This window comes from Thermobia domestica, chromosome 15 (genome assembly GCF_964235325.1).
Source record: "Thermobia domestica chromosome 15, izTheDome1.hap1.1, whole genome shotgun sequence".
Taxonomy (NCBI): Eukaryota; Metazoa; Arthropoda; class Insecta; order Zygentoma; family Lepismatidae; genus Thermobia; species Thermobia domestica.
The window spans coordinates 160,596,632-160,613,856 of NC_137468.1; the positions used below are offsets into that span (position 1 = coordinate 160,596,632).

Below are 17,225 nucleotides of genomic sequence, written 5' to 3' on the forward strand. Positions count from 1 at the left end.
ATTTTCCACTCCTTTTCTAATTTTTGTTCTTTCTCTCTCTCTCTCTCTCTCTCTCTCTCACACACACACACACACACTCTCTTTGATGGTATATTTTTTAATCTATTAATGCTTTTAAATTTTAATACATTCTGGAAATTAATTTAAGCATAATTTTCAGTTTGATACACTGTGAACATAAGCATATGGAAAAAATCCTGATTATTATTATTATTATTACTTTCTTTTATTTTCATCAGAATTGTGTGCAGATCACTTTTCCCGGTTCCACTCAATAAGCAATGATTGAATAGAATATTTGTTGACAACTCAACGTAGAATTATTATTATTTTGAAACGAAACCAGCACAATCAAATAGCCTACTCTTTCCAAAGCTCCAAGGACAAGTTACTCATTTGGCATGTTCTTGATTGTGATCTCAACAATAGGGATGTGACTTCATGCTTCACTTGTTGCAGATTTTTTTCTCTCATTTCCAAAACTATCCCAAATCCCCCCTTTTAAAAAATAATTTGTGGAATGGCAATTGAAAACAAAGACCAAAGCTGTGTATCCAAGTTTTCCCACTCCCCTTTGTACCGGGATCGACCCCCTGATAGAGTTCTGCAGTTTAGCTACAGTAACTGAATGAAAAGGTTGTGTATTATTGCATTCGTATCTTTCTAGTTTTGCTTAGATGTTTAGAGATGGCAGGAATTTTTCCTTCGATATTTTAACCATTATTGAACTTGTGGAATGTAGACCTTGCATATGGAAAAAGATAACAGACTCTTTCAAGCACAGAATTAAAAGCAAAAAGCATGGTGAAAAGTTTATGCAAGCCTTGCCCAGGCTTTTGAGTTCATGGACAAAAAGAAACGAGAAACGACAGGTATGTACGCAACAGCGCAAATCTGTCTTCAACATTGGGGGGGGGGGGTAAGACCGTTCCCATATTATATATATAGCGATGTTCAAACTATTTCTGTAGTCGAGAAACAATGCTGTGGAGGATCAGGGGAGCAGAGTTGTCTTCAACATTGGGAGGCGGGCAGATTTGAGGCTTATTCTGAGTGGACATTAATTTCATCTCACTTTCCTTTCTGGCGATCGGACACAATCAAATTTCTCTCCCAAAAAACACATTTCAAATCGGATTATTGGGGGGGGGGGGACAATCTCCCCAGTTCCAAGATTGGAGGCGATGTCCCCTTCATTCCCCGGGATTTGCGCCAGTGTATGTATGGAGCAATGTGAAACAGAATTACTAATTCGAATCTTATCATTTAATCTACTATGACATCAATACATCAATACTTTGCATGGAAAACAAAGTAATATACATACAATATGTAACAGTGTTTCAACAAAAATTAAAACTAATATAGTTTGCAATGTACAGCAGCATCAATTCTCATCGAAACGAAAATAATATGTTTTAGGCATCTATTTAAAACGGCACTGTTGAATCTAAATATGTTTAAGCATAAGACTATTTTTTCTAAGTTTTGTACAGTCCTCCACACCTCTTCAGAACAGTTTTTGTAGTCCTTGTTTTAAAAAATAATTTTCCCAATTATTATTTTTTTTATTTGTTTTCATATATGGAGAAGATTTTTTGTGTCGCTTACTTCGCTCATCACCGGCAACGATTTGTCGGGGCTTCCACCGATATTGTCGGCGACGTGTGCAAAGTACGCCGACACCGACACCGATATTATCGGTGCTTCCACCGATATTATCGTTGCCGTGTGCAAACGCACTTAGACGTAAAACTCAAAGATTTCATTTACTAATCCCTCGAAAGTATCTCTTATCCTTTCATTTTCTTTTCCTATCAACTTCAATATGCTTATTTACATTGCAAGAGAACGTAATATTGAGGTCTTAAATTTTCAGTAATAATAATAATGATAATAATAATAATGATGGTATTAAAATTTTTCAAGCTGCCCTAAAATTAGGCATAACTTACACATAAATCGGGATTTGGGAAGCGGTGTCTGGACCTTCAGGACACACCTCTCAACTTCCAAAATTTTAAACCAAAGCGTTGCACTAAACTTTCATGTAGAAACTATTCTACTGTATGTTTTGAGGAAGATAACTGTAATAAAAATGACTGCATATCACTGACCATTAAGGCATATAAGAAACTTACTTTTAGGATATGCAGAAGTAATTATAAAAGCTTTGCTACAAAAATACTTACACAGACCATAATAAATTCAATGAGCTCCGAAATACAAAGTAACAAAATAGCGTATAAGATTCAGTCTACAAAGCAATTGTTACTTAAAGAATGGACATACACTATTTCGAGAATCGAGGTAAAGCGAGAAATATTTACGATACTTTTCGTCTCGTCTCGATTTTCAAAGCGTGACGATAATTTGAGTTAGCTTTGTCCCGTCTTGAATGTAAAATGTTAACTCCCGTCTCAATTTTGTTTGTTTTGTTTCAGAAACGAGATGAGAAATTCCTCTTCTCCTGAGCAACACTAAACAAAACCGAAATATTCTTGTTAAATGTTACATTTCTGGTTGTAATGTTATACCCTGAGCGATAATAAGCTCCTAACTTTTAATGTTCTATAAGATAATAATAATAATAATAATAATAATAATAATAATAATAATAATAATAATAATAATAATTATTATTATTATTATTATTATTATTATTATTATTATTATTATTATTATTATTATTATTATTCCTGAAGATTTGATAGTTCAAGTATTGAAACATCTGAGTATTCAAATATCAGAAGAAAATAAAACGTGTCATCGCCGATCAATCGCCATCAATAACTCTAAAGTAAAAAAAGTACTGGTCGTTCGTGGATTCGATTCAAATCGACTACCTTCAGATTACTGCGCCTTGACCACTTAACCACGATTATTACGCAGGAATTGATTTGTCTTTAGTTTGTTTACGAATAAAATACAAGAATCGTATTTGATTCAAAATAAATGAGTTTTGTATTTTTTTTTTTTTTATTGTAATGTTGATCATTTAGTGAATACAATGGTATGATGCCCTGTGAGTCCTCAATTACATATTCCTGTGTTTTGCCAATCAATCTGACTATTGACAAGCTACTGTCTTGAGCGAATGAAAATGCTCTTTATTTAAGCAAGTCGTAGGAAGTAACGCTTTAGATGAGTGGTTAGGGGTATAGTTTCCTGATCCGGCAAATCGTGTTCGATTCCCGCCTTCGCCATTTACACTTTTTAAAATGTTTCATTTACATGGCTGAGCTCCAGTTGGATCCTGCTAAATGAAATATAATCTCCAGTGGAGAAATTCAGTGATGATGTAATCCTGAAAATAAGGGAAGGAAAATGAATGGAGAAAACGAGTTACAAATTTAATTCTATCAATGGTTCTATATTTGAAATTAATTTTGTGCATTTTTAAATTGTTATTTATTGACACTATATTTTCCCCTTTTCTCTTTGTGTCTCAATGTGTAAAATATCACAAATATTATACAAATCATGAACCCTTAGTTATATTTGCAAGCTAACGGGAAATAAGCCTACTTTAATACGGATAATTTCTCCAACCCGTTTGAGTGTTGTCGAATTTTGGATTTTTAATATTTACAAATAAATGACTGCATAACAATATTTAACATTTTCAAAAGTCATTTAACGAATCATGAAATCAACAATTTCTTCTTTCGAAGTAGTATTACGTACGAATCAGTAGCGCCGGAACCTAGAAGCTCACGGCCTGTTAGATCCCCAATATTTTCATTGTGTTCTTCCCCCCAAGTTATCCATCCATACTTTTAATTGGTTTGCATGTAGGACTATTGTTAATAGTTTCAAAACTCAGCGCAAGGCGTTGAGTTAGCTTAAAAAAAAAAACCTACCATATATACCACATAATCTATCCTATATTATTTGATACGCGGATATGTATAGTTATTTGAACTAAGTAAACTTGTTTATATAATCCTCATTTGAGTTAATTATAAGATTAACTAAGTCTCCCGACTGTTATCTTCTCATCAGCGCCTCTGATATCCGAATATTTTTCCAATTGGCTGTGTATAGTTTTACGTGTGTATCATAGAAAGAAGAAGTACTGTGAGTACGAGTATCCAAAGACTCCCTTTTGTCATTTCGCTCCACTTCTGCACAAAAACACTCTTTACGATTTGTGCTTTTAACAGTTGGGGCAAACTTCACGCTGCTGTGCTAGCTACTACTAGGCGTAATTAATCTTGGAGCAGGCATTAGTTGGGTTGCCTATCTCACGGATTTCGTACCTCAAGAATTTCTGTGGCCAGCTGTGCATTTCTAAAAGTAATTTTATGATCATTATTTAACAAATAGTTCTTTACAGACCTTAATTTCAGTATTGTGTAAATGTGACATATTCGCACGAAACAAATGTGACATATTCGCACGAAACAAATGTGACATATTTTTATTGGCCGTTGGAGCTGGTGATTGGAGTAATCATACGAAACTACAAAATTTCACAACTTACCTAATGTAGCTTTCAAACTAAAATTCCTGACAAAGTACCCTGTCGAATCACAACAAACTTTAATTGACAATGGTACGTCAATGACCATAAGTGGACTAAAGACTCCAATGTCTATTGTCTGTAAAGAAAAAAGTAGAATTTTATGAAACTACAATATACTTATTTAGTATTACTATTATTAATAATAATATTAATATTAATAGTAGTAGTAGTAGTAGTATAAACGTAGAATTCTTGTTTTTTTTATATATATTACAAAGACCTACAGGCAAAAACATTAGAAAGAATAGGTTGGAGATATAAGAAATCATACTTTTTCCTATAGCAGAATAGTTTCACTTTATGCCAGATAGTTGGACAACCAACATGATAGCAAACACATGTTCGAAAACACAACATGCCAGGATATTCCTCCATTTGGAGCACAAAAGGTATTAAAAGTTCAGAGCATCACTTAGAGAAAGAATTACGAGATAAATATGCCAAAATTTCATTCACGTCAAGTTCTAAGAGATAGGAATTAATGTAAAGAATAGGAAAATGATAATATATCATGCGGAAGCCAATAAAGAACGTAAAACGAAACAAAATGAGAAAAGAAGGGAAAAGGGAAAGAAAAGAGCGAAAATTATCGGAATAAATAAAATTTTAAAACCTAAGGATAAGTAGTCTGTGTCCTTCCCCCCTGCCCCCTATCTCGGGTTTTACTCCCTTTAAGGAAAAATCCTTTTCAGTAGCAGTCGCAAACATCTTTAACAATGCCTAATGCATTAAAAAAAACAACCGCAAAACCAGGCTTTGAATCGAACCAAGAACCTTTAGAACAGCAATCACACACTTTGTCCACTTCGCTGGACAGACCATAACAGGCGTGTTGATAAATCAGCTGTTAAAGGGAAACTGTCAGCGAGTTACCTCCGGTACCATTTGAGGTTTCAATTTTATTTACGGGCTTTAAGTGTCTATTGTCCTGCTTGTCCTTGTTTCATAAAAAAAGCATTTGATCCGTAGACCAAGATCAAGTAAGATTAATGCATAATGTTGAGAACATGCTCTTGCACCAACATACATCTCGGATAAATCGAGGATTAAAAGAGTCATTTCGTAAATCTACGATACAAATCCAAGTTCTTGAAGGAGCCAGTAGCAACAGTAATTCAAGCACGAATGACATATCTTAATGTTTTAAGGAAATATACGTACACTATTAATAGAACTTGAAAAAATAGGGCTTACAAGCTCTGACGTTGAGCCTGTTGAATATTGCAACTCGGTGTCAAACCTGGGCTGTTACTGGTTATTCTGTTCTTTCAAAATACATTTCTGTATGTTCAGCAAAAAAGAAAGAAAGTAATTATTGATAATAAATATGAAGAGATAGAAATAAATGTATTTTGAAAGAAGTGTCTTGCCCCCAGCGGGACTCGAACTCATCAAGGAGGAAACCACTTACTCAAGCTACGATCTTGCAAGTGTTGATTTAGAAACAAACAGTATATCCATTGCAATGTATTATATAAAAACGCTTCGAGATGTTACTGGATTACTGTTGTGAACGTCTCCTTTAAACCCTCATAACTTTTCCATCCTTTGCTATCTACCGCTAGGATTCCACATTTCTACTATTCTAGTTGTGTACTTTCAGATAGTGTTGTAAACAGAAAAAAACCGTTCGTATTTTTTCAGAAATGTACGTTTTTTTTAGAAAAAAAAACATTGCCTCTCGTTTTTTTTTCTAAATTTCGTTTTTTTTTTCAAATAGTCATTTGTAACGCATCTTACGTCTATTTAAGTATGAAATATTTTTAGGTAGGTGTAATCACCGTAAAGTGCAACATAAATTAAACACTAGATACTAATACGCTACAAATATTTTACAATTTACATGAATACCATACCTCTTAACAATTCGGGTTTCAGCAGTTTTCATCAATATCAACTAAGAAATAAAAGTAGAAATAAAATTTTGTTTTTTTCGTGAAAGCAGGCCTTTAATATGTACGAAAATATTGTCACAAACAGTATAAAATTCAAATAACTTGTCTAAAGGTAAAAACTAATACTAATTTGCCTAATAGTATTTTTCTAATATCATATATAAATAATTTCTCGACTAGATGTATATGATATGCAGAACCGGCTCTACCATACCTGTAACACGTGCATTTGCATGGAGCGGCAAGTTTGGAGGGTCCGGCAAAATCTGTTATAAGTAGAGACCGGATGTTTAGGCATTAAAAACTTGAAAAATAGGCACTTAAAATTTAAAAAAAATAACAGTAAAATAGGCACTAAAATGTAACTCAAAATATTGAAGATAAATACTCAATACAATTTAAAAAATAGATTCGTCATAAATAGTGTTCAAAGAATATAGGAATATACCTGTTTGTTAATGTCTTTCATTCTATATGTAAAGAACGAAACTTGATATGTACTATATATATATATATATATATATATATATATATAGAGAGAGAGAGAGAGAGAGAGAGAGAGAGAGAGAGATTGTAATGTACCATGTGCTTGTGTTATTTACAGTATATAAATTATATATATTTCCAAATTAAATCTTATTTCAAGGAAAATGCATAGAATACGCAACATTAGGCACTAAAGCAATTATTTAGGCAGTGAGGGGCGAAATAGGCAAAATAAAGTTGGCTTAAATCGAAACTATAATCCCCGATAGAAACTTTAAAACGTTATTTTTGATCATATCTTTAGCTTTAAAGAATAGGCATTTTGCCTAACATCCGGTCTCTAGTTATAAGTATATTATTTAAATTAAATATTTCTTGTTGGAAACAGACTTCATGATGATGGTAGTTATATTTACTAAGCTGACCTATTTGAATACTACATTCATAAATTATGTTTAGGTTGCATTAGTTTAAGGTTACATGGACAATGCTAAAGCAAATGATCGAATCCATCCGAGCACAAATTGCTTGATTGTTTTCAAATGCAAGAATTTAATTCTCGAATAGTAGCGAATATCTGTTCCATTTAGTAAGTTATCACAGTTTTGATATGACAACTAGTCTTGTTTTTGTCAGAAACAAGTTCCTTATCATTGAAGATAGAAACAACTTTTTAAAATAATGTTAACAGATGTAGAAGAAAAATCAAGGAATAAAGATAAAAGAACTAGTTGCACTGGAATTGCAAACCGATACATTGAGATTGAAGCTCGATATTGAATTTTATAAAAAGGATTACCATCTTTCCTCTGCAGGTGTGTTTGCTTTATCTTTCACTAACATAATAGATTAATATTTAAAGAAAAAAACAGACACAACGGGATTGCATTTTTAGTAAGTATTTAAGCCTTTCTGAGTGCGACTGCACTTACCCTCCCCTTCGTTGTTCATACTGGAGTAGCATACTTAAAATCATGACTTTTAAGATTTGTTCTTTCTGGAGAAAGGGGAAGGCGGCAAATTATGCCATTGCACGGGGCGACAAATTGCCTAGGGCCGGCCGTGTGTATGATGATGAAAGTTAATAGTTGATAATAATGGCACTTCTTGTATATGTATATACAAGACATGAATATAGGATGACTGAATTTGAAGTAACGCAGGGTGTTTCAAAATTAATATAAGGGTTTTGAAACTTTGTAGTATCTATTACAATTAACTTACAATTATAAATATTATATCAAATGAAAGAGCAACTCAAACAGTTTTGTACGCACGCATGTACATGCATTGTTTCTTCTGTCTTCCGTTAGAAAGAGCAAGTAGCAAGGATGGAGGCTAGAGAGCAGAAAGCTTTATGTGTTTTTTACGTCCTTATCGTTTGCAGTTGCTACAGGTCTAAAACCTACAGACTACGGTTTACGTGCCAATTTCACAAGTGAAATATTCCTGCATAACAATGAAGATTTTCTGGATCGTGTCGCCTTCAGTGATAAATCGACATTTCACCTAAGAGCTAATGTGAAAACTCATAATGTTTGCATTTGGCCGTCAGCAAATCCTCAGGAGATGGTACAGTTGAAACGAGACTCCCCTAAATTGAATGTGTTTTGTGCCATATGGCGGAAGGTTTATGGCCCTTTCTCGCCTATCGACTAGATGTGTATCATGTGACGAATGAATCTCACATCGGACACTTGTAGTAAAGACTGTTTAAGGTGCTCTTTTACTTGATGCATTACTTATAATTGTACGTAAAATGTAATAAGTACTACGAAGACTTAAAACCCCGATATTCATTTTGAAACACCCTGCATTTCTCACCAACAGTGTTGGAACTAAGATGTAAAAAGGAGAGAAAATTTTCCTTATAAAGTTATTGTTTACAACAACGATATTTTTATTAGTCGAGACTATAACTACAACAACAACACGGGTTAGTAGTCAAAAAAATGTAATCAAATGTGCACTAGGTGGCCCGGGTGGCCAAAGTGGCACACACGGGTGTGTCACTTTTTTAATCCGTTCCTGTGTGGACACTAATTAAGATATCGGGATATTATTCTTGCCAAATATGGTTGGACCATAGTTTATCATATTATTTTTTTCTTCTGGTGTCAAATTTCCTTCTCAAATTTTACCCGTCGAAAATTCGAGAATTTTCTAATTTCGAATTTCCTTTACTTCTTTTTCCCCGGTAGCTTCCTTCGTTGTAGAAAGACTTCCTTAAGACTTACCAGATAGATACCTCGGATGGTTACCTAGCTGTTGACATCAATTGCACGGGCCTGCGCGTAGTGTTGCCAATTAGGGAAATTAAAACTTCCCTAAATTTGGGCAAAAAATTCGAGATTTTTGTTTATAAATCCGTATCTATACGTCCGAGTGCAAGTCAACTTACGCCAATCGAACATTTGTCCTTACTTAACAAACACAAGTACAGACCGTTACAATGGGGTAATTAGGGGGCGCACGAAAAATTCGTATTTAGGTTCTAAACCTTGATTTTTCTAGTTTTTCCCTTTTATGTTTACCGTAATATATTTTTGGTAATTAGAAACTTTGTTCCTTAAATATCGCCATAATACTTGTAGGATATATTAGTGGTGTACCAATGTTTAATTTAAGATAGTTTGTGTCTGTCTGGAAGCAGCGTTGCCAGCTACAGAAAATTTTAATTCAAGATTTTAGAGGAAAATTTTGGGAAAATTATCTGTTTTGTCTCTATTATTTCCCTCTTGTTGGCTACATCGGAACAAACGTACCAGTATCTGGAAGTCTCGTCTTTGCCGTACACAACGCACTATAGAAAGTTTCAATAGTATAATTAGGTGAAGTTTACAGTATACCTTGTTCTCTAATTGGAAAGATAACTGTGATTTTTTAAAGGTAGAATGAAATATATTTTATTGACATGCTTACTTTATTAGATATCGTCACAATACTTGTAGGATATATTAGAGGGATACCAAAGCTTATTTTAAGATAGTTTGTGTGTGTGTGTGTAGTAGCAGTGTTGCCAGCTACAGAAAATTTTTATTCCAGATTTTATGGGCAAATTTTTAAAAAATCCCTTTTTTGTTTCTATTATTTCCCTCTTGTTGGCTACACTCGAACAAACGTACCAATATCTAAAAGCCTTGTCGTTAGCCTACACAGCGCACCATAAAAAGTTTGACTAGAATAATTAGAAGAAGTACAGTTGAGGTTTATAATAAACCATGTTCTGGAAATGGTAGGAAAATGGTGAATTTCTGAGGTAGAATTAGATATATTTTTTTAAATTTCATGCTTACTTTGTTAGGTATCGCCATGATACTTGTAGGATATATTCTTGGAGTACTAAGGTTTATTTTCAGATAATTTTCGTATGTCTGATGGCAGTGTTTCTAGCCAAAACAATTAATTCCCGATTTTAGGTGAGAAATTCGGAAAATTTCCCTTTTCCCCTCTATTATTACCCTCTTGCTGGCTACATTGAAACAAACGTACCACTACCTGAAAGCTTCCTCTTTGGCCTACAGAACGCACCATAAAAAGTTTCAATAGGATAATTAGAGAAGCTGTAGCCCCGGCATATCTGTTGATTTTTGCTTCTGAGGCGTAAAAAGTGTCAAAATTTCATGTGTATAATGACAGAGATTTTTTTCTTTTCCTCTTTGAATGGAAGCCAGCGACTTCAGGATTTCACTGCACCTTGTCAACACACCAAAGAATTTGTTTAGGTGACTTGAACTCATATAACAGGATTGGTGCTAGATACAAAAAAATTGAAATTCGGTTAGGGAATTTTTTGTAAATTTTCACCCCTACATTTACCTCAATAATTTCCCACCCGTTGGGAACACTGCAATGCAACTTACACCAAAACATAGCCATATCCATTTTCTAAAAATCAAGGCCTTAACCATATCAATCGAATGAATGGTTTTTGAGCAATAAGTCACTAACTGGAAATGTAGGAAAACGCCAAAAATGACCTGGGTCCGAAAGGAATAATCACACAATTTTGCTCGTATAGGTACAAAGAAACAAACGATTTGTAAGTTACGAGGGCTTCAACTTCAATAATCTGCAACATAAATCAATAAATAATAGTTGCCAGAAAAAAAACAGACATTTGAAAAAAAAACATGAAAAAGAACAATGTTTTTTATTGAAAAAAAACTTCACAGAAAAAAAACCATTTTTTTACAACACTACTTTCAGATCATATATATAGCACGCCCGATTCTCACCACAGAACATTTACTTGTAAGACATTCCCTAATATCTTAGTCCGTACCATCTTCGGACGACATACCGAACTCCGTGTGTTCTTTCAAAGTATGACTTGATAGTTTTAATTTATCAGTTGACGCTGTGGTGCAATGAATTAACAGTGGAATAATAAAATAAAAGGTATACAGATTGATCCACGATAAGTCATGCATACTCTTTTATTTCGTTGTTTTGTCTTCCACACGGGGAAGTCGCATATGGGCCAAGATGGGGAAGATGGTATCTGATAAATAACATCTCGTGCAAAATTAGTCATGCAGAAAGATAGTGTTCTTGTAATTGTAATAGCAACATGAAATACTACTAACTTATTCTACAAAATTGATTCCAGAGCCCCCTCGTGGCTAAGCGGTTAGCGTACGCGCCTTTGGCATAGAAGACCCGGGTTCGATTCCCAGCGGAAGCTCATGTGGTTCGGATTCCACGTTAATCAGTAGGTCCACCTCTCATATAGCCGCGTTACTGACAGGGACGCTAAACTAAAATCAACTCAACACAACAAAATTGATTCCACTGTGAACGCAGTGTAAAGTGTTAGCTCCGTAAACCGAGGATCTGCATGTCATATGTTCAAATCCACCTATGGGTTGTTTCATCGTAGCGTGTTGCATCGTAGCACGTAACTCTTACATGCTATACTGGTAGTTTTTTCATAATCAAAGTAATACTCACATATGATGTGTAGTTGAAGAACAAAATCAATTGTATAGATATGGACTTGTGAGGTTAAACAAATTGTGTCCAATAAAGTTGATCGTAAAAGTGTTAACAATAGACGAAGGCAATTGAGCTGAGGTACTAAGTGCTAACAAGTAAATAGGGGCCTATATGCTTTTCGCGTTATGGTAATTTCTACCCCTTAGTATGAGAACGAACTCGGTACTCATACCTTCATACCACCTCGCAATTTAATTAAATATTTTAAACGTTTTAAAAGCTCAACCCTAACAAAATCGATAAACGCATTATCTTTTTCTTTGCAGTTCACAAAATACATTATAGGAATATCTTAAAAACTTGCTAAGAAAGAGGAAAAAAAAAAACTACGATCTTTCACACCTTGAGACTTACGGCTATTACCCTTATATTTACAGAATAATTATTTGTGTTATTCGATAGCTCATTGGATCCGTATATTACTTCTACTCCCCGACCCGAGTTCGAACCTACCTCGAGCTTTGCATACTTTTTCATTGACGAGAAATAACTACGGCAAAAAGAAAGACATTATTATAGTTTAGGGTGTGATTCGACATTCTCTAATTTTCTATTTATTTATTTATGTATATTCTGTCAAGCGAAGAACATGAAGTACAATTTTACAAACGTAAAAACCGTTCTACATTTTACTATTAATAAAAACTATGGATAGATTTATAGCTGAAAAATAAATTGAATACTACTGAATTCTAGTCCATAATTAGCTATGATGAACGAAATGAATTTTAGTTGTGATGTGTGTGGTCAGCGCATTGACTTCCATAATCTTTATTTCCAGTGGGAGAGCCATTGGAATCTTAAATGTCTTCGATGTGTCTTTGCCGTGTCCTTGTCGTTCAAGCTTACTTGAAATAACTCTAAAATGAGTACAAGCGAGTAGAAAATAGAGGCAAGTTACTGAAATATATTTCGTGAATAAAAAGAAGTGGTCTGAGGCACCAGATTTGAGTTAAGAGGAGTGCCAGTTAAGGGTTCGAATCCTTCTAGAGAATATTTTCTCTTGCATGTCCTTGCGTATTTGTATGTTTTGTTTTGTTTTTCTATTTAAATTTGAATTTTGTGGACTATTTTTTTTTTCAAATAACACTTTAGTATTTTATCATTACCGAAATCAGAGTGTTTCGTAGTTATTACAACTTTGAAATATTAAAAGTCTGCAATTTGCTAAAAACACTTAAAAATGTTTTTTCCTCTTACTTAACAGTGCAGTCTTAGAGTAATGGCATATGCATCGGCTTCACAAGTTGTGGTCTTGTGTTCGATTCCCCCTGAATTACTTAACGAATGTTTTATCATTTCCAATATTGATACTCCCGATATATAATAACGTGAAACATATTCAGTTTCTCTTTGTCTTAGAGTTGAGACGACTTAGTGCAGCCCATGTGTTACAGGAAGACGAAATACTAACAGCTGTCTACAAAGTGAGTCAACTGTATCAACCTTGATCCGAAAGGTGCGTGAACTTAACCCCTCCACCTGTAGCACAAACGATGACATTAGTGTCATTGGTTAGCTCTTCGTTTGTGCTCGTTTGTGTATGAGACCCCATCATTTGTGCTTTATTAGTTCCGGAGATATAAGCGAAAACCTGGCAGGGGGCCAAGTTCCCGCTGACTTCCCCGACTTCAAGCACAAATGATGAATGTAGTGCAGTACCTTAGTGCATCGTTTGTGCTTGTTTGTGGAGGAAACCCCATCGTTGTGCTTCAATAATTCTTTACTTATAAGCCAAAAAATGAAATCAGAGTTGGAAACGATACAAATTTTCGCTATTTCTTTCGAAATAAAATGCTTCCATTTCTCCTACATGTGAAGCACAAACGATGGGATTAGTGCCATTAGTTTTTTTCGTCGTTTGTGCTCGTTTGTGCACGAAACTCCATTGTGTATGCGTCATTAGTTTCGGAGATTTGAGCGAAAAACTGGTAGAGAGCCAGAGTGAACTTTGCTCCCCGACCTCAAGTAAAAATGACGAGACTACAAAAATAATAATAATAATAATAATAATAATAATAATAATAATAATAATAATAATAATAATAATAATAATAAAAACTATCGGCGAGAACTATCTTGGCAGTGACGTCAACGCTCTCAGTTGCAAGGCTACCAACTTACGATATTCACAAATAGTGCTTAGATGGCACGCTGAACGCTTCACACGTCACGTCACAACTGGAGTTTAAAATAATGCTGGTAGCAAACTGGGGAGAATTTAGATAACAATGTATTTGTATTTATATAATACTAGTATATGCGTGTATTGTTATGACAAAGAAAGAAAAAATAAGATTACACTAATAATTATTAGAATATTTTAAAATGACACAAGAAATTATAACAATAAACGTAGAAATATTTTACTCTTAACTTTAGTCTATGATTGGTGAGCACCCGAGATCGTCTGAATAGTCGCTATAAGTTCCATGTCCGTCTTCCCGATCAGTATCTGTTAAAGAACTATCGGGTTCTGAATGGCTTCCAATACTCACAATTAAATTGTCAACCTCTCCGTCCATAAGACAGTCCTTTTCCCAGTAAAACTATTCCCATTTACGCGAGTTTTCAACAGCCTTCCCAGGCCCGTATCCAGGGGGGCCTATGGGGCCGCCCCCTAAATTTTTGCTGCCCCCCTAAAATTTTCACGGTAGGTTTGCAAAGAACTATAATATGGTTGGATCGCGCTTTACCGGGTGTTACGACGGGTTGTCCTGTATTTAGACTTTTCTCCTTCTCTTTCACAATTTGCCACACGGATCTCCCAATGACACATGCTGCTCGGGAGATTTTACGAAGACTGTCAGATTTATTATTGTTTGCTGCAAAAAAAGTTGTAAACATTAAAAACAGTATCTCTTGCATCACTATGCAACGGCTTGTCCTTCCTTATGGTACTATCACCCATTCTTATACACAAAATTTCGAGAACGAGAACCAAACAAAGGATTGACAACTCTCACAAGCCACCACACACTGTATAGCCCTGTATAAAGAAGAGACGCGCTTTTCAGTTCATTTCATTTCGCTTTTGTTTTTTGGTTTGTGTGTGTGTTTCCTAGAAGCGGTGTTCTTGTGTCCTATCAGTAAGTGTCCTCTTCTAAGCTATTCACTAACCCCCACGCTCTGTTTCCGCGACCAGGAAACACGTTCACATATCATCCTCTAACTCAAGGACCGTGATAGGTAAAGACATGGGGGTTTCTTTAAAATAAACGTTGGACTTCCCTTCCCATTTCGTCCTCACCATGTTTGTGTCTATCTTCAACAAAACGAAAGTTTGTAGCATGTTGAAATCTGAATGTTGTTAGAACAGAATAAAGCGTAAATGACTATAATTTAAAATTATTTTCCACATACTTATAATATAAAATTCAAATATAAAATAACCATATTCTTCATGAAAGTTATATAAATATGATAGCAAAAATGTAGCATTTATGTCTCCTCGAACTCCAGTTATCGTTATACAAAGATGACAAGTATATTTGTTAGAAACGAATCTCCCATATTCGGTTCATTTCTTTTCGCTTTCCTGTTGTAGAGAACGGAGCTTGCTTTTAAGTTGGTGTTTGTGTTCACGCATTTTCTCTTTCCTGGGATTGGACGTTGAATTGAACAAAGTGTCTGCTTTAACCAGTGGGATGGCATTTAAGCAATAGCGGTGTCCACGTCACTGCAAGGATAATGCTCGGGCACTGTAGTATCATTCGTTAGTGTACCCTTTGTGCTCGTTTGTGCATCAAACACCATCGTTCGTGCTTCAATATTTTCTGACTTATATGCCAAAAACTGAAAACAGACTTGGAAACTAGATACAATTTTTCGCTTTTACTTCTGAAAGAAAATTTTTGCATTCCTCCCACATGTGAAGCAGAAACAATGTTATTAGTGCCATTGGACTCGTTTGTACTCATTTGTGCAAGAGACTCCATCTTTTGTGCATTTTAATTTTCAGAATTATGAGCGAAAATTTGGTAGGAGGCCAACGTGAATTTGGCTGCTTGGCCTCAAATAAAAACGACAAAAATATTGTCATTCATTAGTGCATCGTTTGTGCTCGTTTGTCCACGAAACTTCATCGTTTGTGCTTCAGTAGTCCTCTGTTATAAGCCAAAAAAACTCAAAAGAGACTTGGAAAGTGGATACAAATTTTTGCTATTTCTTTGGAAATAAAATGCTTCCATTTCTCCTACATGTCAAGCACAAATGATGAAAATAGTGTCATTCGTTAGTGTATCGAATGTGCTCGTTTGTGCTTTTTTTTTAGGTCCAGAGATATAAGCAACAACTGGTAGGAGGTCGAAATTCATGATGGCCCTTCGACCTCAAGCAAAAACGATGAATGTGGTACCATTCGTTAGTGCATCGTTCCTGCTCGTTTGTGTACGAAACCCTGTGTACGAAACCCCATAGTTTGTGCTTTAATAGTTCCTGACCTCTAAGCAAAAACGGAAAGCAGACTTGGAAACCGGATACAAACTTTTGTTATTTCTTTTGCAATGAAATGTTTGCATTTGTGTTACATGTGAAACACAAACAATGGAATTAGTGTCATTGCTTAGTGCATCGTTTGTGAACAGAACCCCATTGTTTCTGCTCTATTAGTTTGGGGGATATGTGTAAAAAATTAGTAGGGGGCAAGCGTGCACTTGTCTCCCACCCCTCCGGCTTCAAGTATAAACAATGAAAGTAGCGCCGTTCGTTAGTGCATCGTTTGTACTCTTTTGGGCAGTAATCCTCTCCGCTTGTGCTTCAATAATTCCTGAACTATAAGCCAAAAACTGAAAACAGACTTCAAAACTGAATAGAAATTCTTATTTCTTTTGAAATAAAATGCTTTTATTTCTTCCACACTTGAAGCACAAACGATGAAAGTAGTGCTATTCATTAGTACATCGTTTGTGCACGTAATCCCAATGTAAAGATGGGCGTACCCAAGATTTCTCTTTTGGATCCTAAGATTTTTCGTAGTATCCTACAAAATGCAATTAATTTTGTGTATTTGCCCCCTGAAATTGAGCTAATTTTCTTTAAAATTAAAAGTTCTATTGGATTCAGACTCTCGGACCACCTTCGTCGGTGCATCCCTGAACCCAGAAACTAATAATCAAGACTATACTTTGGATTGGATTATTACCAAATGTTTAAACAATATCGCTCCATCTGAAGTTAACACGAGATACTGATTGTTACACTGTTATAATACAACGAGCATATGTATAACCTACGCTGCTGTGAGTTCTGAAAAAAAAATTGTTACGTATAATCCTAATGACCTTTCAATTACAATTTCGATTTGGTTACAGTTACCA

General features: G+C 34.9%; 1 protein-coding gene across 2 annotated transcripts in view; it reads right to left on the bottom strand.

The window, feature by feature from the left end:
• Window positions 1-17,225, bottom strand: part of LOC145671321 (uncharacterized) — a 503,933-nt gene that overhangs the window by 306,808 nt on the left and 179,900 nt on the right. For both annotated transcript variants that reach the window (XR_014128506.1, XM_081740319.1), the window contains exon 4: window positions 4,487-4,604. Coding sequence is in view for 1 of the 2 variants with exons in the window: in XM_081740319.1 (XP_081596445.1) it covers window positions 4,487-4,604 (118 nt within the window). In the remaining variant the exon portion in view is untranslated. The remainder of the gene's footprint in view (window positions 1-4,486; window positions 4,605-17,225) is intronic.